Here is a 27,086-nt window from a genome sequence, read left to right as displayed (position 1 = left end):
ATAAATATGCCTGTTGTAGATTTTCCTTTGTCTAGTTCATCCAATAAGTGTTGAACAAGGCTAATAAGTGAAAGTTTACAGCTGTACTTTTCACGAAAACCATACTGGTGCTGAAAGAGCAAGTCATGTTTCTCTACAAAATTCACAACACGTTTACACATTATTTTTTCAAATACTTTGCTAATGATTGGCAAAATTGAAATTGGTCTGTAATTTCCCGTCTCTTCTGGATCTCCTTTTTTGAAGAGCGGAATAACCTTCGCAATTTTAAGGGAGTCTGGAAAACATCCAGTTGAGAAAGATAAATTTACAATGTTACATAAAGGTTTTGAAACATATGGCATAGCATACTTTAGCAGTTTTGCATCGATTTTGTCCCAGCCTGATGCTTTGTGTACATTTAAGCTTGAAATAATGTCTTCTACTTCCCCAACTGAAGTTGGCTTTAGGAAGAAACAGTGAGGTACATAGTCACCCATGAAGTCACGAAAACAACCGTTTCCATTTGCCTGAATATTCTTAGCAAGTTTTTCACCAATGTTAACAAAGTGATTGTTGAAAACATCAACTATATCTGGAATTTCTGTATGAATAACAGAAGTTCCATTACAGAAACTTTTTATCTTGGTAGGAATAGAAGAGTTACTATTTTTCTTTTTACCCAGCAGATCATTTACCACTCGCCATGTCTCTTTCATGTCGTTACAATGTATATTAAACAAATCAGAATAGTATTTTTTCTTAGCTTTCCTTAAAATGTTTGTTAACACATTTCTGTATCTTTTGAATTTTTGAAGAATATTTTCTTCGAATTTACTCCGGACTACTTTTTTGAAGAGGTTGTGTTTCTTTCGAATAGATTTCCGTATTGCCGCTGTGATCCAGGGTTTGTTTTTAACACCTTTCTTGACTTTATTTATGTTTTTGAGTGGCGCATGGGTATTACAAATATTTAAGAAGGTGTTAGTGAACTTGGTCATTGCTTCATTTACATCTTTACAGTTCAATACTTCATGCCACGTTTCATCTTGCAAATCATGTCTAAATGAATCTAATTTGAATTTAGAATAATTCCTAAAAGGTCCATTTGCTTTTGATGCAGAATGCATGGTCATTGAGTGAAAGAATGCAAAGGTTGGCAAATGATCTGAGATATGGGCTAACAGAGTGCCTGATGTAATATTCAAATGAGCCATATTTGTGTACAGATGATCGATTGTTGTCTCACTTGCACCAGTTATTCTAGTAGGTGTGATTATCGTTTGCTCGAAGTGTAAACATGATAAAACACTAAGAAGTTTATCAGCTGTTGCCTCACAAGGCTTTGAAACGTCAATGTTGAAGTCGCCGACAAGAAAGCACCCAGCATAACCCTGTACTCTATGGTACAAAATTTGCTCCAAGCTATCAATAAATATGTCTGAGTTTGAACTTGGAGGTCTGTATATTGTACCTATGATAAATTTGTTATTTCTGTTAATAACCTCAATCCAAAGAGACTCAGCATCTGTGATGACAATATCGTTCAGAATATTATAATGAAGGCTGTCATGAACATACATTCCTACACCTCCCCCACGTCCCACATCTCGACAGTTTACTTCTAAAGAATAATTTGGCAGGGTAAAAATGCTTTTGTTTTCCACCTTCCAGATCTCAGACAGAGCAATTATTTTAAACTGTGCCTGGAGACTATTTTCAAATAAAAGTTGAAAGTCATCGTAGTTTTTACTTAGAGACCGTACATTTACATGTGAAATCGAGAAAATATCACTTTAGATTGCCTGAGAAAGCACTATTAAACTCTGAGACAGAGTACGATTTACAATGCACATCAAAAAGCCTATCGCCATTGACAGAAAACTGGTTATTATGTTGATTGATCATTAAAAAGGACTAAAAATACCATTACACATTACGCACTTTATACAATATATTAAACAATTTTCACAAGATCCGATTCATTTCTGATAGTTACTACATTGGATGTGTCCGATTTTTTGACATGAATATGTCCATTTCGGGTCCATAAATACCTATAGCTTTCGGTCTTCCTTTTGTTGTTCACTAACTTCAGCAGGTTGCGCATTTTCGGTGTCAGGTTCTCGTTGATAAAGATCAGATTTCGTTCAGTGTAACCTAGATCGCGCGTTGTTACGTTCTTCATTTTCTTTTTATTGTTGAAAACTTGATCCCTGATTTTCCTTCCTGAGAACTTCACGATTATTGGCCTTGGTTGATGCTTGCCTCTGACATTTCCATCGTGATGAGTCGTTCTCCCAATTCGATGAGTTACTTCAAGGTGGTCTGTAGTTATATCTGGTGAGATCATCTTGATAACTTGAAGTGCGATGTTGTCTGTGTTTTCAGCTTGACCTTGACATTCTGGAATTCCATGTATCTCTAAGTTTTCTCGTCTGCTGTATTGATTTTGGTCATCACTTGCCTTTTCTAATACTCCAACTCTTTCGTTGAGCTCCATGTTACTTTTCTTTAGGTCCTTATTTTCCTGCTCAATAACTTTGAGACGGTCTCTCAGTTCCTCGACAAGTTCATTGAAATAGTCTAACGACACACTCATGGTATTCTGTTTGTCCTTTATCATTTTCACATCCACCAGGAGGACGGGTATGTTGCTAACCTGTGCGTTGATATCAACAAGACTTTTTCTGATGGAGGTGATGTGTTGCAGCGAGCTGTCATCTAAATTAGATGCGTTGGGTGGGAAACGCTTGTTGTTACATTTTTTGCATAGGAAGAGGTCACCTTGACAAGAAGTCACACCTCTGGTTGCGCCACAGTCTTGACACCTTGACATCTTTTGGCGGCTTTGTCTTTATGCAAAGTAAGAGTGTGTACAACGGAAAACGTTGAAGGCCAATGTTACTCAAACAGATGACGGGAAAATCGTTGTTTTTACCTTGATGAGTGTTCTTATTGGCAAGAAATCCAGCGAAGTAACACCAGCAACACACGATAAGTCGATTAAAGTGGTCCACAGTGCTAAATCGAAGGCAAATGTTCTAAAATTTACAAGATCCCAGGAGAGCTAGTTGTAAGTTTATATAAGTATTGGCCTACTTTACATGGTAGTTGTAAGTTTATATAAGTATTGGCCTACTGTACATATAGTAGTTGAAAGTTTATATAAGTATTGGCCTACTTTACATGGTAGTTGTAAGTTTATATAAGTAATGGCTTACTTTACATGGAAGGTGTAATAATTAAATAATTAAATAATCTTATATAATAATAATAGTTTTTGTAATAATCGAGTTTATTTGAATATTAACCACCCTACCTGGGGTTGTGTTTTATGCTGAGTTCAAAAAATGGGGTCATTTTATTAACATCTGTTGCCATGGTAACCAAAATCACCATGGCAATATGTGGATAATTATTCCAAAATTTGACAAAAAACATGGAAAGAAATGAAAATTAATGAAAAAATTTCCTTATTTTTGACATATGTGACATAGGGCTATCTCTTGTAACACAAACTGCCTAAAATAGGACGGCTGTTTCCATGGAAACATAGAGTAGAGTAAAAAATGTTGTGTTGGTTAAACACCTACATATCTGGAAAATAACATGATAAATTTAATTATAACATAGTTTATTTGCATATTGACCACCCTATCTTGAGTAGTTTGTTATGCTGAGTTCAAAAATAGTTATCATTTTAGGAACACCTGTTGCCATGGTAACCCAAATCACCATATTATGCATTACTTGGCAAAATTTATGTAAAATTCGAAGAACAACATTTTTTTAAAAACAAATTCCTTACTTTTGGCATATATGCACTAGTGCTATCCATTGTAAGACAGATTATCTAAAATTGGAGAGTGGCTTCCATGGAAGCATAAAATATGCTTACATTACAAATGTCATGTTTGAGTAAGAAAATACATCTGTCATACACGTACAATCGAATGGGTTTGCTATTAAAATACCAAATATTTTGTTACTCCAAGTCCTAATAAAATATGCAACTAGTCACAAACTGAGTGGTCGTAAAAGCTTAACATGTATGTCAGAAGATTTATGCCGATTACAAGGTCTAATTACGATCCCAAATTTTGAAGGACCGGCCAGGCCGACTACATTACAACATGTCACGCGCAAGGAGGGTGCTACGTGTACATTAACAAACCGGTGTACGGGAATGTGAAGAAAATTACTGGTCTTCGCTAGTTTTCTGTTAAATATTGCATGTAAATATTACATGCCTGCAACCATTAGCAATAATGACAGCATAACACAGAAATATAGAGTGGCGGCTGTCATTCCAGTTTTAAAGCATTGAAAATGCTGTCATTCCACTTAAAAATGCTATAGAGTGCGGCTGTCATTCCACTGGTTTTACAGTGCAGAGGTTGTCATTCAACTAACTGAATGCAGAAAAGGGTGTCATTCTAGGAGAATATCGCCTTCTTTGAATGGAAAATCCCTCGAGGTTGTAATAATATATTTAGATCTAAGTTAGATGGGTAATAATAACCCATATGGGAGGAGACGTCATTCTTTCGAGTACCGACCGCCATGTTAACCATGACTTCCACACATACACTTGTGAGCTGGAATGTGTTTAAGAATACAATAAAATATGGATTTATGTGAAAGAGGTAAAAATAACAATGGAATTCTAGTATCACGTAAGGGGATGGGATCAATAATTCAATGTAGGATAAAACACTAAGTTCTTTTTACTTTGGGGTTGATCTGCGGTTTTTGAATCATTTTATAATTAGTTCTCATCCCACAAAAACGATTTTACCTTTAATGGACCTGTTTGTACCCCTACACACATATGTTCACTTTAAAAATGTCAAATTAAGAAATGAATTATTTTTGCTATAGCAAATGCGTATCATTAAAATAAAATGTCAACAAAAAAGCTATTCAAGTTTCCTCACTACGTACATAATGGCTTTGTATTCATAGTAATAATACCTACTGATTTGAAATTGATTGTGCTGTCTGAAACATTTCCAATTTTGGCCAATTTATTTAGAAGGGATGGGGGGGGGGGTTCTGAGGCATAAAATAATGTAGTTATTTTTATCATACATTGAACTATTGATCTCGCCCCTAATAAGCTCACACATCGCAGCAAAACATGCAACAGAGTACCACACCAGAATGACAAAAAAATATGAATTTTCTACTGGGGGTTTATACAACCATTTCAAATATTGGACCCGCTTCCATCTTCCTAGTAACAATTTGAAAATACATGAGAGGAATCGGTGGATATCTTTGGTAGACATATATAGTCCGATTGTAACAACGTCGTGATTTATCGGAAGTTTATTAAATTTTGGTACTGGGATGGTGAAAAGAAGGTCGTAAATCTGTTTAAATGTTTGTTGACTAAATGGCCCGTTGAAAATTCCTGCTGTCGTTCTGTGATGGTACTTTGCTGTATGTCTTGTCATATTTTACGCGATGTGTGGACTTACGCAATCCTAGAAACCGCGATCGACCGATACTAGAAACCCGTATTCCTTTACCTCTTTCACATGTTATCTGCATTGTATTACATTCAATATTGTATTACATTGTGGAACATATCTCGGGTCACAAGTGTCTGTGGACTTGCAATACACTTTGACCTGGGATATAAAAAAACCTTGAAAGCTTATCTTGGTAGGCAGCCATCTGTCCAGTGGAAATTGTTCTCAGTATTCAGTTGCGCTCTTATATATATATATCAACCAATCTCTATCATTATGTTGTCTGTCATGTCTTCTGTATCTGTGTAGTCAGAATACGTGGGCACATACACGATATATGATGACAAAGTAGAAACTGTACCCCCACCAACGATCCCTACACGATCCCTACTCTACAGTGGGTCGAGTTGGTATCACTGAATGGGCCGAGTTAGCACGGGTAGACCGAGTTAACAATCACATGGGCCGACTTGGCGATGGGCCGAGTTGGACCTACCCCTAAAGCTATTTTGAACAATGAAATAATTTTAACCTGACCTGGTTGAAAAAAGGAGAGTTTGTGTGATTATGCTTTATAAATTCTCAATCCGGAAATATTCTTTGACTCATGTTAACAATTGACAAAAAGGACGAGAGGTTATGCATGCAGCTTGTAAATGATTACAGGTGAATTGTGTTGTGCTTTAGGCCTAAAAAATTGTTTGGTTACGGTTATTCGATCCTGTCTAAACTATACATACGCCCTCAATAGCCACATATGAATTGCATTTGCTTTTTTCCAACCCCAGATCCGATAGCATATTCAATATGACATACACCCCAATAACAACACTAACTTTACGTTCGTTTTTCATCAACACCTTTAGTTACTGCAGTAGTCATACAATAGTATATAAATTTAACATATTGAACTTCAACATACTTGATATTTCTACATGAACTTGAACTTGAAAGGGGGATTTCGTTAGGAGAGGTTTGTATATTTCCTTCAATTCCCACTGAGAGGCGGTATAATTTCATGTTGCTTTTCAATCAAGTCTAGTGGAATGGGAACCATGAACAGTAACAAATATAAGCTTATATATGGAGAATGACATTTTTCCTGATATATCATAACCCGACGAAGTCGGGCTGAGGAAATCATTTTTTATCATTACTTAATTAGAATATCAGTGATCTTAAGAATTGAGACATTATTTGACCTTAATATGTCATCGGAAGTCTTACATTATTATGAAAACCATATTTTCGAAAAACAAGGAACTAACCATATTTCGCAACTGTCTGACAGATACTAGGGTGGCAATAGAGGCTCAGACACAACCTACAACTATTATTAATCGATGTGGAAGATTCCGTTCGGCCTGGTGGGTGTTAGCTGTGCCTCTCTTGTGCGTACATAATCATCCCATAATCAGCTAAACACTGGGAATCCCATAAAATGTACGCTGTGTGTAAGATAATGAAGTTCATCCGAAACACCAACCTACAGTGAGTACAATTAAACCAAGTTGGACATCCTTCAATAGTCAATAGTAAGTTATATCAGCATGTCAAATGGTATATTTTGCCAAATGAGCATGTATGAGAGAGAATGAGAATTTCGTATTCAATAACCACCAACAGTCTATTCGTAAATAAAGTCTATGTCCCTTTCCTTCAACTTCTCAGTGATTACTCGGTCAAAATGTTCATTTTGTGCAACAGTGAAATAATTCTTCCAATCTCCAATCGTTCCTTTCCTAAAGAAGTTTTTTACTTCCTTGGTTAAAGGAATTGTTTTGTCATTCGACTTCATAACCTCGAAAGTAGTAGATTCTGCAACATGTTGTATTTTTGGTTTCGTCAAAGGGCGGTTGAGAAAATTCGCCATTTTACCGATCACTTCTTTTGGATTTCGTTTCATGTCTTCGTATTTGACGTGAAGTACGTCATCACTTCGGCCAAGTTTGTGCCATGACGTCACGTGATCTAACCAAGGACCATTATTGACCCTCCCCTCCACGAAGTTCGTTACGCTTTCTTTCCAATCTAATGCTGCCCAAGAACCATCTACAAATGTTTGTGTATGGTGGTACCAGGAGACGCAGACATCTTTGGGATTTCGTGAAACATATATGATTTCCAATCTCTTTTCTGTAAGATGTTTTTCAGGACAAAGAACTTCCAGTGGGTAGTGTGTTCGAAGTAACCTGGGTGATGGCATACTTGTCATCTGATCCTCGAAAGCAGTTTTCCACTGTTGTCGAACAGTTCGCAATTGTGGTGTCAGCGCAAGCCAGTTAAGAACGCCTGGATCGCGCAGATCATCTACCTTACACACACCCCAGTCATCGTACATTGCCATCAAGATTCGCACCATCCAGTTTGGACCAGACTTTTGGAAACCAGCTAGGAGGATATCGCCTCCTTTGAACGGAAAATCCGGCATAGCTTTAACAACATTTTCGTCCAAGTTAGCCGGGTAATAATAACCCATATGGTAGTTGAAGTCACCGTTGTCATTACTGGCTGCCATTGTACATAGGTATTTCCTGCAATAGCATGTACCTTTAGATAAAAATAAACTTCAAAGCTTATCTTGGTAGGCAGCCATCTGTCCCTTGGCAATTATTCTCAGTATTCAGTTGCGGTAATGTGTAGGCCGCTAACTCAGTGCCTTCACATTAACGTGGATCCTTTTTCATGTTCGGCAGAATTTCAATCTGATCTTGAAACCGTATATTTGAGCATGGGGGGGGGGGGCATGGTTTACAGAAAGGAAAAGGGGAGGGAGGACAAAATTTTAGAAAATCAAGGGGTAATATTGTACACATGTACAACATACACTTTCAAAATTCTCAAAAAGTTATAAAGAATTTAAAAGTTTACATACGATGTGCATCCTTGATGAATTATTGATTATACGATTTATTCGGTTTTCTTAGAATGTCAATGTTCTTTTTTGAAGTAAATAAAATTGATAAATAGAATAGAATAGAATATAAATTTATTGTCCATTTACGGACATTTTCCCTTCGCTTCACCAAAATATAAAAGGCACATTAAAATACATATACACATTAAAATAATTACAGTAACACAAACACAGTTACAATCTTACAATAAAAATGCATATACACACTAAAATAATTAAAGTAACAAACACAGTTACAAACTTCCAATAAAAGTATTCTTCGAATTCAGTGTAGATCTTTAAAACAAAAAATGTCAGAAGCTTAAAAGGTCTCAGGTCTGAGTTCAATATGGTTATTGCACTTGGTATAAATGATTTCTAAAAATGTTCTTATGAGTTAAAGGTACTCTATATTGTCTTCCTGAAGGTAACAAATCAAACTTCGAGTACAAGGGATGTGAGGTATCACTAACAATTACTTGGGCTTTCCTGTGGACAGAGAGTTTGTAGAGTTCATAGAGCTGACTCTGTTTTTTACCAATTATTTTCCCGGCCAAATAAACACTTCGTGCCAGTTAAGTTCTATTTTTAACACTCAAGTTGCCCCACCACACTGAAATGTTAAAAGTTAGCACACTTTCTATAAGGCTCTTGTATACCTTTTCAAGAACATTTTGACAGACGTCAAAACTCCGTAGCCTCCTCAGTACAAATATACGCTGCATGGCCTTCTTAACAATACAGTTAGTGTTTTCAGTGAAATTTAGCGTTTGATCCAATTGCAAACCTAGATATTTGAAACACTCAACGATTTCTACAGACTGACCGTTCAATACAGTCGGTTCAAATGTGACACTACGTTTGTCGTTTTCTATTATTAGTTCCTTAGTTTTAGCCACGTTCATTTCCAGTAACCTTGACTTACACCAGTCTTGCAGGGTACGTTGCTACATGATCAAAATAAATATGTTCATTTAGAGATTTTTCTTTCAACAGGAGGCCTACAAGTGCCATGTCATCGGCATATTTGAGCAAATTTACAACTGAATCTTGAATTTTCATTTCATCAGTATAAATTGAAAACAACACTGGTGATAACACGCAGCCCTGGGGTGCGCCTGTATTCAAAACAAGTTTATCTGAAAGAATTCCATTCATTAACACTCATTGGGGTCTATTACAAAGAAAATATCGAATCCAGTGGATGATGTATCCGTTCACATTTAAATCAAACAGTCGCCGTAATAAAATGTAAGTTTGCATCGTATTGAAAGCTGAACTGAAATCAATGAACAAGATACGCACATGATGTTTAGGAACGTTGTAGATGGTTAACTACGTACCGTATTAAGTAACGTGAGGGTTGCATCTTCAATTCCCCTTCGAGATTTATATGCAAATTGCAAGGGATCCAAGTATTCGGCTACTGAAGATACCTAGTGTTTACTAACAACCCTTTCCATACGTTTAGCCAGCAGAGAGGTGTGTGCTACAGGCATAGGCCTAAAATCGTTGAATGTGTTCGCACCTGTTGAAATATATTCAACAATGATATATCTCGATAAGGTATATCATCGTTGAGTATATTTAGCAAAATATGTATGTGTGTCATTGTGTTGTTCTTTGAATATGCACTTTTTTAAATGGTCGGTCTTGTGAAGATGCAAATACAGGTGAAATAATTTGTTTTGCAAATGCAGGTACCAATGTTGCAGACTACACGATTGGAACTTCGTCATTGTATTCAATTCTATCGTCATTTTCAATAGTGTTACGTACAGAGTCTGACCATTTTCCAATGAGTTATACTATAAGTTCCAATGACTGATTTAATTACTTTCGTAATTTATTTGTACAAATTGTTCATGCAGACGACGAATTTGCAATGTCCGACGAAACATTAGAAATGGTTAACTCTGCTGAAAACGACTTAGTTGATTCTGACCTTGATTGGAACATTTCAAATGGTCCAATCAGAGATGATGAAATTTTACTTGTGATTAGTAAACTTAAAGACGGGAAGTCTGCTGATCCAGACTGTCTTCTTGGTGAATTCTTTAAGTGTTATGTGGAATTTTTGTTACCCTATATGAGTATTATCTTTAATGAATTATTGGAATCTGGTAAATTCTTCAATGAATGGGCCAAAGCTATTATAATTCCACTACATAAAAAAGGGTTCGCCAAGTTCTTCCGAGGTATGTCACTGTTGGGTATATTTGGCAAAATATTTACTTCAATTTTAAAAAATCTAAATCTTGTGTGACCTTGATATGGCATCAGAAGTATTGCATACTTGTGAAAATCTTAATTTTGAAAAATAACCAATATTTGGCACTGTCTGATATTACAGTGGCACTATGTGATATTACAGTTGCAATCGAGGTTTAGTCACAAACTATAGCTATTATTAGTTGTTGTTGTGGAAGATTCCATTCAGACTGATGGGTGATAGCACTTCCTCTCTTGTGCGGATATAATAATCCAGTAGTCAAGTAAACATTGGAAGTCTCATAAAATATACATTGTAAGATCATGAAATTAATGAGAAACGACAACCTACTGTGAGTATAATTAAACCAAGTCTGGACATCCATTCAATAGCTTATATCAACATGACACATGATATTTTTTGCCCAGTTGTGTGCATGTACGAGGGAGAATGAGAATGACGTATTCAATAGCCACCATTAGTCTATTCGTAAATAAAGTCTATGTCCCTTTCCTTCAACTTCTCAGTGATTACTCGGTCAAAATGTTCACTTTGTGCAACGGTGAAATAATTCTTCCAATCTCCTATCATTCCTTTCCTAAAGATGTTTTTCACTTCCTTGGTTCAAGGAATTGTCTTTTCATTCAACTTCATGACCTCGAAAGTAGTAGATTCTGCAACGTGTTGTATTTTTGGTTTCGTCAAAGGGCGGTTGAGAAAATTCGCCATTTTACCGATCACTTCTTTTGGATTTCGTTTCATGTCTTCGTATTTAACGTGAAGTACGTCATCACTTCGGCCAAGTTTGTGCCATGACGTCACGTGATCTAACCAAGGGCCATTATTGACCCTCCCCTCCACGAAGTTTGTTATGCTTTCTTTCCAATCTAATGCTGCCCAAGCACCATCTACAAATGTTTGTGTATAGTGGTACCAGGAGACACAGACATCTTTGGGATTCCGTGAAACCTAGATGATTTTCAATCTCTTTTCTGTAAAGTGTTTCTCAGGACGAAGAACCTCCACTGGGTAGTGTGTTCGAAGTAACCTGGGTGATGGCATAGTTGTCATATGTTCCTCGAAAGCAATTTTTCACTGTTGCTGAAAAGTTTCCATCTGTGGTGTAAGCGCAAGTCAGTCAAGAAGGCCTGGATCGCACAGATCATCTACCGTACACACACCCTAGTCATCATACATTGTCATCAAGATTCGCACCATCCAGTTTGTACCAGACTTTTGGAAACCAGCTAAGAGAATATCACCTTCTTTGAGCGGAAATTCTGGCTTGGCTTTAACAACATTTTCGTCTAAGTTAGCTGGGTAAAAATAACCCATATGGTAGTAGCAGTCACGGTTTGGATTACTGACTGCCATTGTACATAGGTACGACCTGCAATAGAATATAACATTGGATATAACCTCCAAAGCTTATCTTGGTAGGCAGTCAACTGTCCCTTGGAAATTATTCTTAGTATTCAGTTGAAGTATCCATGATGGTAATGTGTATGGTCGCAATAGTGGGAAATGACCAATGCTATTGAAATTATTGATGTACTGGCAGCGGTGGGATCAAGTCATTACCTTTGATTTGGATCGTTTTTCATGCCTAACAGAATTTCAACCTATATTTAAAATATTATATTGGAGTATATAAGGAAGGGTATGTTTTAGAGAAATGAAATTGTGGGAGGACACAATATTACAATATCAGGGGATCACATTGTACACGACAGACTTCTTAACCCTCCCCAACCCCAGCCATGGTATGTGTAATTCATGATAATTACATCTCATCGATGTCATCGACACTCTCTTTGGCTACAACCGGAACACGTGACATTCTGGAAAAAAACGTGAAGTTGCCGGATATGTTCTAATGTTGTCCTTTCTGGTTCTGTCATGTTGCCCTATGACGTCAAATCGAACGTCTGTGCGTATAACAAGTGGTCGTTCACAAGTACAAACCCTATGTTCAGCCATGGCATAGCATGTATAATAATCGGCAATTACAACAAACGAACAGTAAAATTCATAAGGCTAGTGAAGTTAGTTCCCGGTGTAAGCTTATTAATCTTTCAAAACTACAATCTGTCAACTGTAAATTTGATTGCATCCACATTCCTGAAATGTTAATATTTTCAGTGGCAACACGGCTCATTTTGCCAACCCAACTTTCACACATACAATTTTTGTTCGGTGTAAATATCACATGATTGGCATGGGCAATATCACGATTCATTGGCTACCTTCGGGCTAGTGGTCATGATTGTAATACATGATGATGATGCCGCTTTGAAGATGTGCAATTTGCAAGGTTTGTAGGAATTTATCCAATGTATAATTACTTTATAACTGTCAGATAAATTGTCGTCAGACACTTACAGTGATGTTAAACGGACAGATTATTCATAGTTCTAAAGGTTTTCATCTGACGAGGTGGCCGAGTGGTTAAGGCGATGGACTGCTAATCCATTGTGCTCTGCACGCGTGGGTTCGAATCCCATCCTCGTCGACAACGTTGTTATTTTACGAATTTTATAAAACAAAATGTAAAAAAAAGTAGCTTTTGGAACATGAAACTCTCTTGGTATTGACACAGATAGTTCCTGGAATAAACCATAATGTTTTTCAATATCATAACACATTCCATTTTAAATCTAGGTTAGACTAATTGTAAGCTATTTCTTGACTCCCTCTTCTGATACCAAGTTGCCTTTTATTTAGTCTAAATACAATCGAAATGTTCTTGATCACTCTGATCGTCTCAGTCCACTAGCACTATTATAATGTGTCGATGGAGTCACTATCAATTGGATGATACCATCATTAGCTCTCTGTTGATTAGTATCATTAGTGAGTCAATCTTGTCTGACTTGATGACGTGTTGGATGTTTTCTTTGCACTATTAGTTATCCAGATGTGTTTGCTATACTGGAGGCATTACCCTTTCTCATACCACCACCTCATGAAAAGTATACCCTTTTCTGATACCAACCAGCATAATTAAAAAAAAAACGACCCCTTTCGTGCGGACCCTCCCCGTATTGCCGTCTATTGGAGTTGCCCCCCCCACCCCAAAGGCCGGTTGAAAATTCCTGGTGTCGTTCCCGTTGCGTTTAATAATACTTTGTTCTACGTCTTGTTATACATTACGCGATGTGTGGACTTATAATTACGCGATCGATCCTACAAACCCTTATTCATTTACCTCTTTCACATGTTATCGGCCAAATAAGTCAAGAGTATCGGTATTCTGTAATATTCTGAAAGATATCTCGGGTACGTAAGAAGTGTCTGTTGACTTGCAATAAACTTTGACCTGTGATATAAAAAAACAACAACTTGAAAGCTTAACTTGGTAGGCAGCCATCTGTCCAGTGGAAATTCTTCTCAGGATTCAGTTGTGGTAATGTGTAGACCGTTAACTCAGTGCATTCACATTAATTCAGTATGGTGGTAATAGTGGGAAATAACCAATGCTCATATCGATGTACTAGCAACGGTGATCGCGTTATTACCATTGATTTGGATCTTTTCTCACGTCTAGCAGCATGACGCAATGACCCCCCCCCCCCCATCTCTTGACAACAAACACTCTTTTCGTTTTTGCAAAAGACACTCTATTCTCAAAGCATAATACTGCACACTGCATAGTTAATTGATGAAAGAAAGATGGACCACTGCTGCTAGAAAAAAAAGTCTTGGCAGGGAAATGATGCACAGGTTCGAGTATACTGTTCAACCTGCTCGTACCTCTCCAACCAGGACACTTGTCAAATCATGACAAACATTTTCAAAGACATGTAAGGGACCAGTCAGTTTCGTTATCCTGTGGTACATATATATATTTGTTCTTGTCTCTGTTTCTTTCATAAATTATTTAATATTACTTCATGTAAGGGCTCAAACATAACTATACATACAATTATATATATCATACATGTATTACCTAGCAACGATACTAATTACAAAGCATGCCATGTAAGTGTTTGGCTGTGTCACAATCAATGCTTCACTTAACTTGCACTTTGGGGCAAAAGTGAACTTGAAGGTTTTGTTATCGTAATCTTCATACTATTAGACAGTTTATAAAAGAACTTAATCTAAATTGTTCTCATCTCTTCAGTATGAATTTGTCACAAAGGATGAGTATACTTCCTATTTCGGACACTACATGTATCGACACCACAACTCAAATTCAAGTTTCTATTGTACACTAGGTATGACCTCCTAAAGTGCTCTAACACATTGATTCAGTAACTGTACTATACATGCAATATCAATGCCCCTATACCTATGTTACAGGCCCACTTTTATAACATGGTAAACTTATTTAAAAAGTTATATTTACTTTAGCTTTTCGAAGCTTGGCAATATATATCTCAAAGGCTATGAATAACCTAAAAATTGCCTAAATAAAAACAAAAAACTGCAGATCTACGGGGGAGGGGGACCCCTTGGACTTCATCACCCCAGAGGTCACTCATTCGTTAAACCAACAATACGATTCACCAAAATTGGTTTTAAAAAACTTCAAAAGCTGCTAGGGGACACCTCCTAGGACCCCCCTCCCCCATAAGAGGTAGACATGTACAAGCCTCAAATCAAAGTTCTTTCCTCCACCTCTTACTGTCAAGATGCTATGAAACTTTATTTCAAAAATGTTTCAACCTTATGTAGTTGCTTTTTACATGTTAGAGCTGTCTTGTAAAGCTTGCAAATTATTGTCTGAAAGTGTCTGTGAATAGCCTAAACATTGCCTTTAGAAGTAAAAATCCTCAAGGGCTTCTAGGGAGAGACCCCATAGACCCCCCCCCCCCCCCCCATTGACACACACACACCTCACACAAGAGGTGGACATACCCCAGTCTCAAAGCTCTTCCCTCTACAGCTTACTGTCAGATGTTATGAAACTTTATTCACGGACGGGGGTCATTGACTCTTTGTCAATGGAAAACAACACTGACACCCCCTCCCATCCCCCAAGCTGGGGAAACTGACCGGTCTATCTGAATGTTTGAGCTCACCAATCAAGTTTCCGATTTGTATTTTCAGGGTGTCATCATACCATGGCATAAAACTGTCAATGTTGTTTTAATATTTAATTGAAAATCAAACATGTATGAAATATGTAGTTTTCTAAATAAAATATGTGTGTGATAGAACAGCATCTTTTTACTCTCTGTATTACCCTGTGCGAAAACCAAACAGAAAATTGTGGCAACAAAAGTAGGTGTTCATCATTGACGTAAAAAAATCCGGATATCTCAAAGAAGCAAAGAAAAAAAAGTTGCTAGCATAGGCGAAGGAGAAAAAAAAATAATTCTCAGGCAAGCAGGTGGGAAAAAAATAATGACTCTCCACCAATCTTCCAAGCCCCCCCCCAGGATATCGAATGGTCTACCCCTTATCATACATTAGATGTACAAACATGTATAGGAACTAGACTAACTATATACATGGACATTGAATATCCAATATCTAGACACAGGTTGGGTCAGACACTTTCAGTCATAGTGTTTGCCACGTATTATTTCAAAGTGTCCTAAATTGGTTATGTTTGTGCACAATTCCACATGTTCAGATCAATGGAGGAACAGATTTTAGAGCCAGTAAATCTTAAGGTATTTCATTTCTTATGTGTTACATGTACAGCTACACATGCAAGTTTTTCTACCAAGAGATGACACAATGCAACTCATGGCGTGCAATACATGAATAGCGAGAAGTCATTTCTAACAAATATTAAGGTGGCCACGGTGCAGTGTTGTGATGCCAAACCATATGTATTGGATCATGTATCAAGAGACAGAGTTTATGTTATATTTGAATATATATTTATAGCTATTTGTTTATGGTTTATTTTATGCTCATGCATTTTTTTGTTTAATAACTTGCACAGTGCCCGCAAGCGGCAGCATAGCGGCCCAGTGACAACTAGCATGCGTGTCCTATATACTATGTGATGTTTTTTTGGTGGTTTTACCCAAGGATGCATTGCGGTACAATGACTATGCATGCATGTTCTATGTACGAAGTGCAATCTCCATGCCGAGAGCACTATCTATGATATCATCGTGAGGCGGCTGCTTACAAATAAATCTACCCAGCTGTGCGAGCTTAGGGGCTTTGGCCTAGTTATGATATCAGATACATGGACATTTAAGTACAGGAGCGTGGCTCATGATTTTGTTTAGTTGAAAACAAGGTGACACCCCCCCCCTTATTCACTTTGTAAAAGTGATGCCCCCCCTTCTTTGAGTCCCAAATTAAGGTGATCCCCCTCTGATTTGCCCCCCCCCCCCCGGCCGTAAAAACTGTTCGCTCCCTAAACACCCTATAATCAATTAAGATAGCGTAAACATTGAAAGTCCCATAAAATGTTCACTTTTAAGATTATGACATTAATCAGAAACGCAAACCTAAAGCTATTGTGAGTAAAATATAAACGAAGTTGGACATCCATTCAATACCTTATATCAGTATGTCACATGATATGTTTTGCCAATTTGTGCGCATGTACGAAGGAGAATGAAAATGACGTATTCAATAACCACCAACAGTCTATTCGTAAATAAAGTCTATGTCCCTTTCCTTCAACTTCTCGGTGAGTACTCGGTCAAAATGTTCATTTTGTGCAACGGTGAAATAATTCTTCCAATCTCCAATCGTTCCTTTCCTAAAGAAGTCTTTCGCTTCCTTGGTTAAAGGAATTGTCTTTTCATTCGACTTCATGACCTTGAAAGTAGTAGATTCTGCAACATGTTGTATTTTTGTTTCCGTCAGTGGGCGGTTGAGAAAATTCGCCATTTTACCGATCACTTCTTTTGGATTTCGTTTCATGTCTTCGTATTTGACGTGAAGTACGTCATCACTTCGACCAAGTTTGTGCCATGACGTCACGTGATCTAACCACGGACCGTTTACAACCCTCCCCTCCACGAAATTTGTTACGCTTTCTTTCCAATTTAAAATTGCCCAACAACCAGCAAATGTTTGTGTATAGTGGTACCAGGAGACGCAGACATCTTTGGGATTTCGTGAAACACAGATGATTTTCAATCGCTTTTCAGTAAGGTGTTTTTCAGGACGAAGAACTTCCAGTGGGTAGTGTGTTCGAAGTAACCTGGGTGATGGCATAGTTGTCATCTGATCCTGGAAAACAGTTTTCCACTGATGCCGAAAAGTTTCCATCTGTGGTGTAAGCGCAAGCCAGTCAAGAAGGCCTGGATCGCTCATATCATCTACCGTACACACGCCCCAGTCATCGTACATTGCCATCAAGATTCGCACCATCCAGTTTGTACCAGACTTTTGGAAACCAGCTAGGAGAACATCGTCTTCTTTGAATGGAAAACCCACCGTGGTTTTAACAACATTTTCATCTAAGGTAGCCGGGTAATAATAACCCATATGGTAGTAGAAGTCACTGTTGTGATTACTGACTGCCATTGTACATAGGCATGACCTGCAATAGAATATAACATTGGATATATAACCTTAGGTACGCTACCACCACCACCACCACCACCACCACCACCACCGTGACCGTCGTCGCTGGTTGATCCCACAGGGGCGTGTAATATTTCATAGATTGTTGTTTTCTTATTGCTTAGAATGCCGTTTTCTTAGGAAAATATCGTACGAATCTTGCTGCTACAAATGTATCAATCTCTATACTACTAAGAAATATTACTTATGACGCTATCATACAAATGTACTGTGCTGATAGTACATTCAAAGCAACTGTACGTATTCAAAGAGCGTGGCCACGTCAATTTCCTATTCAACTGAAGAATACACTACACCCCTATAGCGGGTTTGGCCACAGAGCCTTGAAATTTGCCATATTTTTTTTTTTTTTTACAAATAGTTGTTCTTTATTTACTGTTTACTTTCTTTCTTTACACAAATTTGTTTTTGGTTGTTTACTTTTTTTGCTCTTTAGAAATATCCTTTTCTTACAAAGTGGCATGTAACGAAGAGATGATTTGAAAATCTGGTGTGTTTTTTGCTGAATCAATTTTAACTTGTTCTTTTGTTGGTAACCAGCTTTACTATACTATGACTACCTAACTAATTATTCATTTATGAGTTAGTTCTACTGAGCGCCCTCAACCGTTGACCCTCCATCGTCAAAATGATACAAATTTGTATGTATGTATGTATGTATGTATGTATGTGTGTGTGTGTGTGTGTGTGTGGTGTTTGATTACGCATGTGTTTATTGTACTGAAAGTCACATCAAAATAGCTGCCAGAAAAACAGGCCATTCACACGTACAGTCAAGATGATCGACAGAAAAGGTCATTGGCGTAATAAAAAAATTCCTTCATCCCTATCCCGTATCCCCATACATATCAAATGATCCTAACGGCAAGGATGCTAACATAATTTCCACCTGAGTGAAAATATTTCCAAGTCAAGGTACACACACAAAAATTTCACTGTAGTAAAAATAATATCCACCGCGATGTAAAATAATTTGGACCCCTATGTAAAATATTATTAAATAATTTCCACCGCGTTAAAAACATTTCCACTGTGGTGGAATTATTTCAACCATAGTGAAAACTTTTCCATTGCATTGAAAAAATGTTCATCGTGGTGGAAACTTACTGTGGTAATAATAGCCACCACGATGAAAACATTTCCACTGCAGTATGAATAATTTCTACCATGGTGAAAACATTTCCACTGCAGCATGATGAATAATTTCCACCGCAATGGAAATATTTTCACCGGGGTGTAAATAATTTTCTCCGCGGTGGAAAGATTTTCAGGTTATTTTGAATTTCCAACATTCTCACTTTGTTTCTTTGTTTTCCACATTTTCAGTTTCAGACTTTGACAATCAACTGAAAAATTCACAGGTGAAAACGACAGAAATTCAAAATCAGCCAACGGCACTAACAACCCACTGAACATAATTTTGATTCCCCTTTAATTTGTATTAAAATACCAAACCCTGTCTTAGGAATAGGGTTGGATAAATAAGTAAACAAATAAATAAATAAATAAGTATATAAGTAAATAGATAAATAAATAAGTATTGACTGAAAAAGATAGAAAGGAAATAAATAAATAAATAAATAAAATAAAAAGACAAGTCCATAAGTCTACATTAAAACTTTCTGAGTTTCCTAATAAAGTTGTAACTTGATAAAATGTTAAGGTAGACTGGAAGACTTCACCACTTTTGTTTTTATCAAACCCAAAGTTAAACAATTCTCAAGACAATTTCTGCAATTCTTTTCGTCATTGTGGTTGGACTGATTGTAGCTAACTAAAGAAGAGAGCAAACATTATAATGTTTACAATATCATAACACATTCCATTTTTTTTTGTAATCTGAAGAAACAGGATCATTCATAGTGTACAATGTCGGGGATCAGGCTAGACTAGATGTAAGTTATTTCTTGACTCCCCATATACCCTTCTCTCTTTTTTGTTACCAGAAATACACACACACACAACCACAGACACTGACATAGATATACACAGACAGACACACACACACACACACACACACGTATGACGTACGTATGTAGATACACACATACTCAATTTGCCATGCATGTGGTGAGAAAAGACAATAAGTCATTAAATTTGATTATGAAAATTATTGCATTCATTATTGCATATTTATTAGTTTGACACATAATTTTTTATGTGGATCTTTACATGGTTTAATTACTTTGATGGTATTTCTTTGTATTTACAAATGATTACATTTACTCAAATTAAATGAGTCATGGAATACACAGCGCTCTCTTTATGCACTAGTTCCCTTTACACATTGTAAACAACATGAGCACAGGACAATGTTGATAATGCTGTGATTTAAAAGACAATATCATTAATCAGGAATCTATTCCACCAATAAAAATATGCTTATTGTGGTTTTCATTTTATTTTACATTTGGGTTGCTTTCACAAGTGAATATTAAATTATTAATATCAAAATTAAACTTATCCAATCATTAGTTTTGATATGTGAAATCTTAGTTTAAGTGTCATCACTCTAATACTGGGATTTAATTAGGTATCATATGACAAAAGACATAACATAGTTAAATTATAGCTGCAATACACCATTCCAGTTGTAAAAACAAAAGATTACATAGTTTGGCCACTTGCAGTACTGTTTGAAAATACTCTTTTGAGTCAGAAGTGAGGTCCATGATAATTGAGTACTAAAGCTCCAATTGTAAAATATAATTTTCAGTGATCCCTGGCAATAGTAGATGGCCTCCTATGCTAGTTATAAAAATTCCTGCAACATTTGTTTTAGATTTCACAGAATTGCTTTAGGCATGTTTTGGACTTCTTAATGTACTACCATCTGATTTTAGCCATCATCTAGATTCCATTGTCATGAATCGTTCAAAATTGACTGCAGAATATGGCATTTCAGCTTTTTTTTTGTTTTGTTTTAAAGAAAAAAACGTAATTTCAAATTCTTATAAAATACAAAAATCTACAACAACTAAGACTGGAATATGGTGATAGAAATTATAAAAAAAAAGAGTAAAATGTACAAATAAATACAAAACCAACTCTAGTAGAGATACATGTCAACGAACAAAACTGAGAAAAAGACTGATGAAGGAACTCTTGGGATTACAGTTAAGTACAATTTTAAAGTATAAATGGAAAGTTTTTTTTTTTCTTCACAGCATTGTAATAACAAGTGAGTGTCTTGGCAAATGAAAGTCTCCTTAACCAAGACTAATTACTTTGTTGAGATTTGACATTACAAAGATGAATGCATACTCTATTAATTTATTATATCAAACTAAAATACACAAAATATTAAAGACAAAGTATGTTTATAAGTTAATACTGATTTTCAATAATTTTAACTGGTTTGCTATGGTTATTTGGTACAATTCTCTCCACTGATGATCCCTGTCAGTTGCAGGTCAATAGAGGGCGTCCTTCTTATCGTCTATCTCCATGTGATGAGATCCTAGTTCGAGGTGAGTTTCTGCCACCTTGGTGTAATTGTTCCAGACTTGGGGATGCTGTGAAAGGATAAATGTGTATATGTCATTAAAAACAGCTTCATCTATCTATTTATTTACTTCACTTTATAAAAAGTACTTTTATTCTCACTTGTTTCTTTGATTTAATTTTTTTTTAATTTTTTTTTTTTAAGGGGTAATCTCATCTTTAAAGTGTCATGTTTATTATCATTTTATATAAATTATTCCTAACTGCTACATTTTTTTTACATGAAAAGATCAATCTTACTGTATCAAATCCATAGAAGAAAAATGGCAAACAGTTGAAACATAGTCTAGTTCCTATACGACTCGTTACAATTCCTACGATCATCTCCACTCTCGTATAGGGAAACTCGTTCTTCTAGCACAAAAATCTGTGCTACCCTCGACTGCATATGATGACATTATCACATCCTCACATGATATTATATTATTAGTTTCAGACTGGAGAGGTGGAGTTCGGTTAATGAACAATTGTTTAAAGGAACTAACTAATTACAACTGCCTGTCAGTTTGTGATGGACTACTACTGACATGCATCATTTACCCTTCACTCAGTTGGGGGTAGCACAGATTTTTGTGTTACAATAACAAATTTCCCTATATGTGAGTGGAGATGATCGTAGTAATCATAACGTGTCGTATATATAGGAACTAGACTAGATGACACACTGCATTGGCAACGTTATCAGAATCCACTGGTTTTTTTGACATCACTACATTTCAATAGAACATAAAGCTATCACAAGTCTGTGGCTACTAGATGTTCGTCACTACATATTAATAGCACATTATCAGAAGGTTCAACATTATGTTAAAACATTGTTGTTGTTTTTTAAATGGATGGGTTGAATTAGGATATTTCTAAACCATATTGTCTATAATCTTTGCCAAAAATCACTTGTTGGTTGTTTCTATGGACACAGCCATGGTTGCTATGCACACTTATTTGGAATGCTCATTCACTTGACTACCCATCACCAGGTGAGTTCAAAACATTAACGACAAAACTATTAGACACACAATAAAGGAACCAAAGAAAGACTTTAAGTAGATTGTTTCATCAGATATTAGGTAAATTTACGATGCAAAGTTCAAGATGTTTAGTCTGTGAATCTGCATTTACACATAACTCTAAGATTGTATGAACCTGTACACCTTGAAGTACAAGAAGGATACGAAAGATGATAGAGTTATTCAATGAGCTGAAAGAAAAACCACTACACTACAACACCTTCCAGTTACAGTCACTGTTGGACCCTTTCTGTCAGTGAAGACTACAAGGTACAATGTTAACATTAAAATACACTACTATACCAGCTGCATTGATTAGTATATGGAAATTCAAAATGTACAATGTTAGAGGTGAGATGAGGATGAATTTATATATACCTCGACTCTTGTAAGCTGATGACGTATCTACAGGTATATAGTGATGACCAGCTAGAATACAGGAATGGCTTGATATTATAACATGGTTATAGACATTAGGGATTTATAGGAAGTTATACTTAACATTGGTTATTTTATTTATTTAGCCTATAGATTCACCAACACCATCAGAGAGTTGAATATGTCACATCATGTATTTAAAATCATTGGGAATAAATATTTATCTGAAAGTAATATGCAGTTAGTAGTCATTACATTGTTATATATTATAAGTATATGGTTATGGTATTGGTTGTTGGTGGCTGACTTGGTTAAACCACCTGTCTCTAAGTCTTACCACTGTGGTTGCAGTTTGAGCTCTCATCTTGGTTTGCTTAAAATTGCCAAGCTGTAAGTAAGAAGAGTTCATTCAGTTTGATTCTATTAAACAGTGCAGGTTTTTGATGAGTACTCAGTGTTTTCCTCCTGCACTAACACTGATCACATTGGGGGGATAGTCTTCACTGGACTTCTTGGAAGATGAACACTTGAGGGACAGTCTTCACTGGACTTCTTGGAAGATGAACACTTATACATATACATGTATGCTTAAAGAATTATCAAGTATAAATAAAGATTGTTCTTATTATATTTAGACAAGTTGGTCTGATTTTACTGTCATTCTATGAATTCAGACAATTTATGTTCACAATATGAGAATATGTTGAAATGCAATTAGTTAAGACAAACAATTGCAAAAAATGTGGATTTCACACCCATCAACACACAAATACACACACACACACACACACACACAACATACATACGCAAGCATAATAAACACATTAATACACATACCCATACATTCATATACACTCACATGTACATACATGTTGTGTGAAAAAAATGAACTTGTATGGTGTTGGAGAATCTGTAGTGATAACATGTTGTACACTGTGACATATGAAATGGGTTTATAGACAATGGATGGTTCAATGTTTGGATGAAGAATGGAAATATATTTTGTATTAGTTCCAAACGTGACCAGAGTGAAAATAATTTACCAAGTATATTTCAGCTAAATCACTCAACCTTCTTCAGTTGTTATTTTTATACAATGTGAATCATAAACAATAACAGCTGAAGAAGGCTAAGTGATGTAGCTAAAGTATACCAGCTATGTATGCTCTGAGTACAGAACTAATACATTTAACATTATAATTGCAGACCAGGGAGACAACATTTTTGTTTGAATGGAAATATATTAGGGAATATAGAAATATATTGGAGTATATAGGAATATATTGGGGGATATAGAAATATATTGGGGTTATAGAAATATATTGGGTATATAGAAATATATTGGGGGATATAGAAATATCTTGGGGTATATAGAAATATATTAGGGTATATAGAAATATACTGGGGTATATAGAAATATATTGGGGTATATAGAAATATATTGGGGTATATAGAAATATATTAGGGTATATAGAAATATATTGGGGTATATAGAAATATATTAGGGTATATAGAAATATATTGGGGTATATAGAAATATATTGGGGATACATAGAAATATACTGGGGTATATAGAAATATATTAGGGTATATAGAAATATATTGGGGTACATAGAAATATATTGGGGTACATAGAAATATATTGGGGGGATATGAAAGGATATTCGTTGTAACAATGTTCATTTTAACAAAGGCCATTATCAAAAGGTCACAGTGTACTACATTGTATATGGCATATGACAGGGTTGTAACAATTGATATGTAAATTTATATATTATATGATTATGTTGATTATTGATTGATCAACTAAGGTAGCAGGAATGCATTGATTCTGTAACATTACATTTATTATGAGCATAGCACAGGTACATTATGAAGAAAGAGGGAGTTTATCGATGCATTGTAATCTTATAAGATTATAAATATACATATCCATCAAACGAAAAAAATGCTGGTACTGAAAAAAATCTAAATGCTTACATGGTATTCCTCTGGAAGAGCTCTTCCCTTTGCCAGGTGACAATGGACCTGGTTCATTAGATGCTGTAGAGAAAATAACACATATTGTTATAAGTATACAGTGAGATGGAAGTGTGGATCTATGATAGAGGCAGCTATGTTTCCATGACAACTGAAAATATCAAGGTATAAAATAGAATTATGTGCTATTTCAACATTTGGAGTCTTTGAGATTATGTCTCTGTTTGGAGAGTCTCTACAAAGAATTGATTTATTACAGTCTGGTAATTGAGCCTTCTGTTTGCAATTAAAGATAGGCACAGACTAAAACTATTGTTGCAACATGTTGATACAACAGTGATAAGCTATTGAATGGATGTTGGTTTAATTATAGTCTCAGTAGGGAGGCATCACAGAGTTTTATTGACAGAGTTCTGTGAACTTGCAGTGTACTGTTTTGAGACTTCCAATGTTTACACTATCTTGATCACAGGGTGATTAGAATGGCACAACAGAGGAACAGCTATCACCCACTTGTGTAATCTACCACATTGAAGAACAAGAGATCTAGTTTGTGTCTATCTTAAGTAAACGGAAGGCTGGATTATACCAGTGTCGTAACTAATACTCTGCATCACATAGAAAAATGTACTTCTTGTATCAAACTGTTTTAAATCCAATTTTATGTACGTTGTGCAAACAATATGTCCCATCAGTAATATGGTTTTGAGCCGAATGGGAAGTCTTGGAATTGCAAAATAGTGGGACAGAAATACAGGCTGTGACTAGAAATATAAATTTATTCAATTGAATTGAATTGAGTATTTTATTCACCCATTTCAAACACTTCTCTAAGATGCGAGGCAAACATATGTGCACTAATTAACTAAATCTAGTCTAGCCACTCAAATTGTATAAAACTAAATATAAATGAATGTCTTGGACTACTGTCAAAGATATATTAACATATAATTATACAATTAAAGTTTATCATTTTCACTATTCTAAGCATGCAGCATATTGCAACACACCACAACACACTGCAACACAACACAGCACACCATGGAAAGCATGATACAGCACAGCATATCAAGGAAGACAACACATTAAAGACCACAATATTACTATAATAAGTGTTTACATCATACATCCATTGATGGTCTAGCACTATACATGTATAACACTACAGAGTGTAACGTCACACTACATGCTTAAGATCTAACACTAAAACACTACGATGTAACACCACACAACATGTATATATGGAAGATCTAACATATACAGTGTGGTGTAAGCATCACAGCACAACACTACAGGGTAATATAGCATGGCGCAATAACAAACACAGGGTGTAAAGATCACATTGCAATCATGGAAGAACTAACATGACAGTATGTGATGTAATGTGGCACTACCTGTGGAAGATCTAATAATGACTGTACAAGGTATATAACATGACACAATAACACTACAGGGTGTAGCATCACATTATATGTGGAACACTAGCATGACACTATGTAGTAACGCATGACAACACTACAGGGCATAACATCACATATGCTGGAACACTAGCATGACACTAATACAGCATGACATAACACTACAGGGTATAACATCACATTATACAAGTAGAATAGTGATGTCATACTTGGTTGTCGTGGTGATAATCTTGGTGATACAGGTGGAGTACTATCACTAATACTAGCACTCAAACTTGTACTTAAACTACGTTCTTTGTCTTTGTGTGGAAATCGACGTCTTCTGTCAGGAGTAGGGCTAAGTATACCACTACTTTCACCTGTCAACCCATAAATATACACCACAATCATTTTTATCTGATTTCTCAGAGTCAGTCTTGTACAACTCTCAAACTCTTAAGCTTCTCTCATGCTTTAAACAAAATTGGATGATATAGCAATTTTTTGCCCTAAACTTTGAAATTTGATTTATTGTATTTTAATGTTTTTGAACCAAAGTGTATGTAATTCAAATTATTATTAGTATATTGTTTGAATTATACCATATGCAATCAAATTGTTTAAACAATATTTCTTTTGAATAATGTTGTGTATTTCAAATTGATTAAAAAAAAAGTTTTTTTTATTATATCAAATATAATTCAAATCAAATACATAATATTTAGAATTAAAAATGGCTTA

At 35.8% G+C, this 27,086-nt stretch overlaps 4 protein-coding genes and 1 non-coding gene across 7 annotated transcripts in view; 1 reads left to right on the top strand and 4 right to left on the bottom strand.

Moving 5' to 3' along the window:
* Positions 1-1,936: 1,936 nt before the first annotated feature.
* Positions 1,937-2,818, bottom strand: LOC144432723 (uncharacterized). Its single transcript, XM_078120989.1, has one exon. It carries the CDS (start codon positions 2,816-2,818, stop codon positions 1,937-1,939), a length of 882 nt encoding a protein of 293 aa, XP_077977115.1.
* Positions 2,819-7,086: 4,268 nt separating this feature from the next.
* Positions 7,087-7,977, bottom strand: LOC144432719 (sulfotransferase 1B1-like). Its single transcript, XM_078120986.1, has one exon. The coding sequence runs from the start codon at positions 7,975-7,977 to the stop codon at positions 7,087-7,089; it is 891 nt and encodes a 296-aa protein (XP_077977112.1).
* A 5,020-nt stretch (positions 7,978-12,997) lies between these two features.
* Trnas-gcu (transfer RNA serine (anticodon GCU)) lies at positions 12,998-13,079 on the top strand. Its single transcript has one exon. It is a non-coding gene; the product is annotated as a tRNA-Ser (tRNA).
* A 4,052-nt stretch (positions 13,080-17,131) lies between these two features.
* On the bottom strand, positions 17,132-18,019 carry LOC144432718 (sulfotransferase 1B1-like). The gene has a single exon (XM_078120985.1). The coding sequence runs from the start codon at positions 18,017-18,019 to the stop codon at positions 17,132-17,134; it is 888 nt and encodes a 295-aa protein (XP_077977111.1).
* Positions 18,020-20,244: 2,225 nt separating this feature from the next.
* LOC144432609 (kinesin-like protein KIF25) overlaps positions 20,245-27,086 on the bottom strand; it is a 142,498-nt gene continuing 135,656 nt past the window's right edge. The window contains exons 16-18 of one of the 3 annotated variants that reach the window (XM_078120862.1): positions 26,576-26,725; positions 24,949-25,011; positions 20,245-21,594 (exon numbers count right to left, since the gene is read on the bottom strand). In XM_078120862.1, coding sequence (XP_077976988.1) covers positions 21,512-21,594; positions 24,949-25,011; positions 26,576-26,725 — 296 coding nt within the window. In that variant the 3' untranslated portion in view covers positions 20,245-21,511. Of the gene's footprint in view, positions 21,595-23,305; positions 23,357-24,948; positions 25,012-26,575; positions 26,726-27,086 lie in introns of all 3 variants that reach the window. The other 2 variants (XM_078120864.1, XM_078120863.1) reach the window with 2 other exon arrangements.

This window comes from Glandiceps talaboti, chromosome 3, assembly GCF_964340395.1.
Source record: "Glandiceps talaboti chromosome 3, keGlaTala1.1, whole genome shotgun sequence".
Lineage (NCBI taxonomy): Eukaryota > Metazoa > Hemichordata > Enteropneusta > Spengelidae > Glandiceps > Glandiceps talaboti.
This window is presented reverse-complemented; position numbering and strand designations above follow the sequence as displayed.

Excerpts from the sequence above, each read along its gene's own strand:
- LOC144432723 (XM_078120989.1), bottom strand. The coding sequence starts at position 2,818 with ATGTCAAGGTGTCAAGACTGTGGCGCAACCAGAGGTGTGACTTCTTGT.
- LOC144432718 (XM_078120985.1), bottom strand. The coding sequence starts at position 18,019 with ATGGCAGTCAGTAATCACAACAGTGACTTCTACTACCATATGGGTTAT.
- LOC144432719 (XM_078120986.1), bottom strand. The coding sequence starts at position 7,977 with ATGGCAGCCAGTAATGACAACGGTGACTTCAACTACCATATGGGTTAT.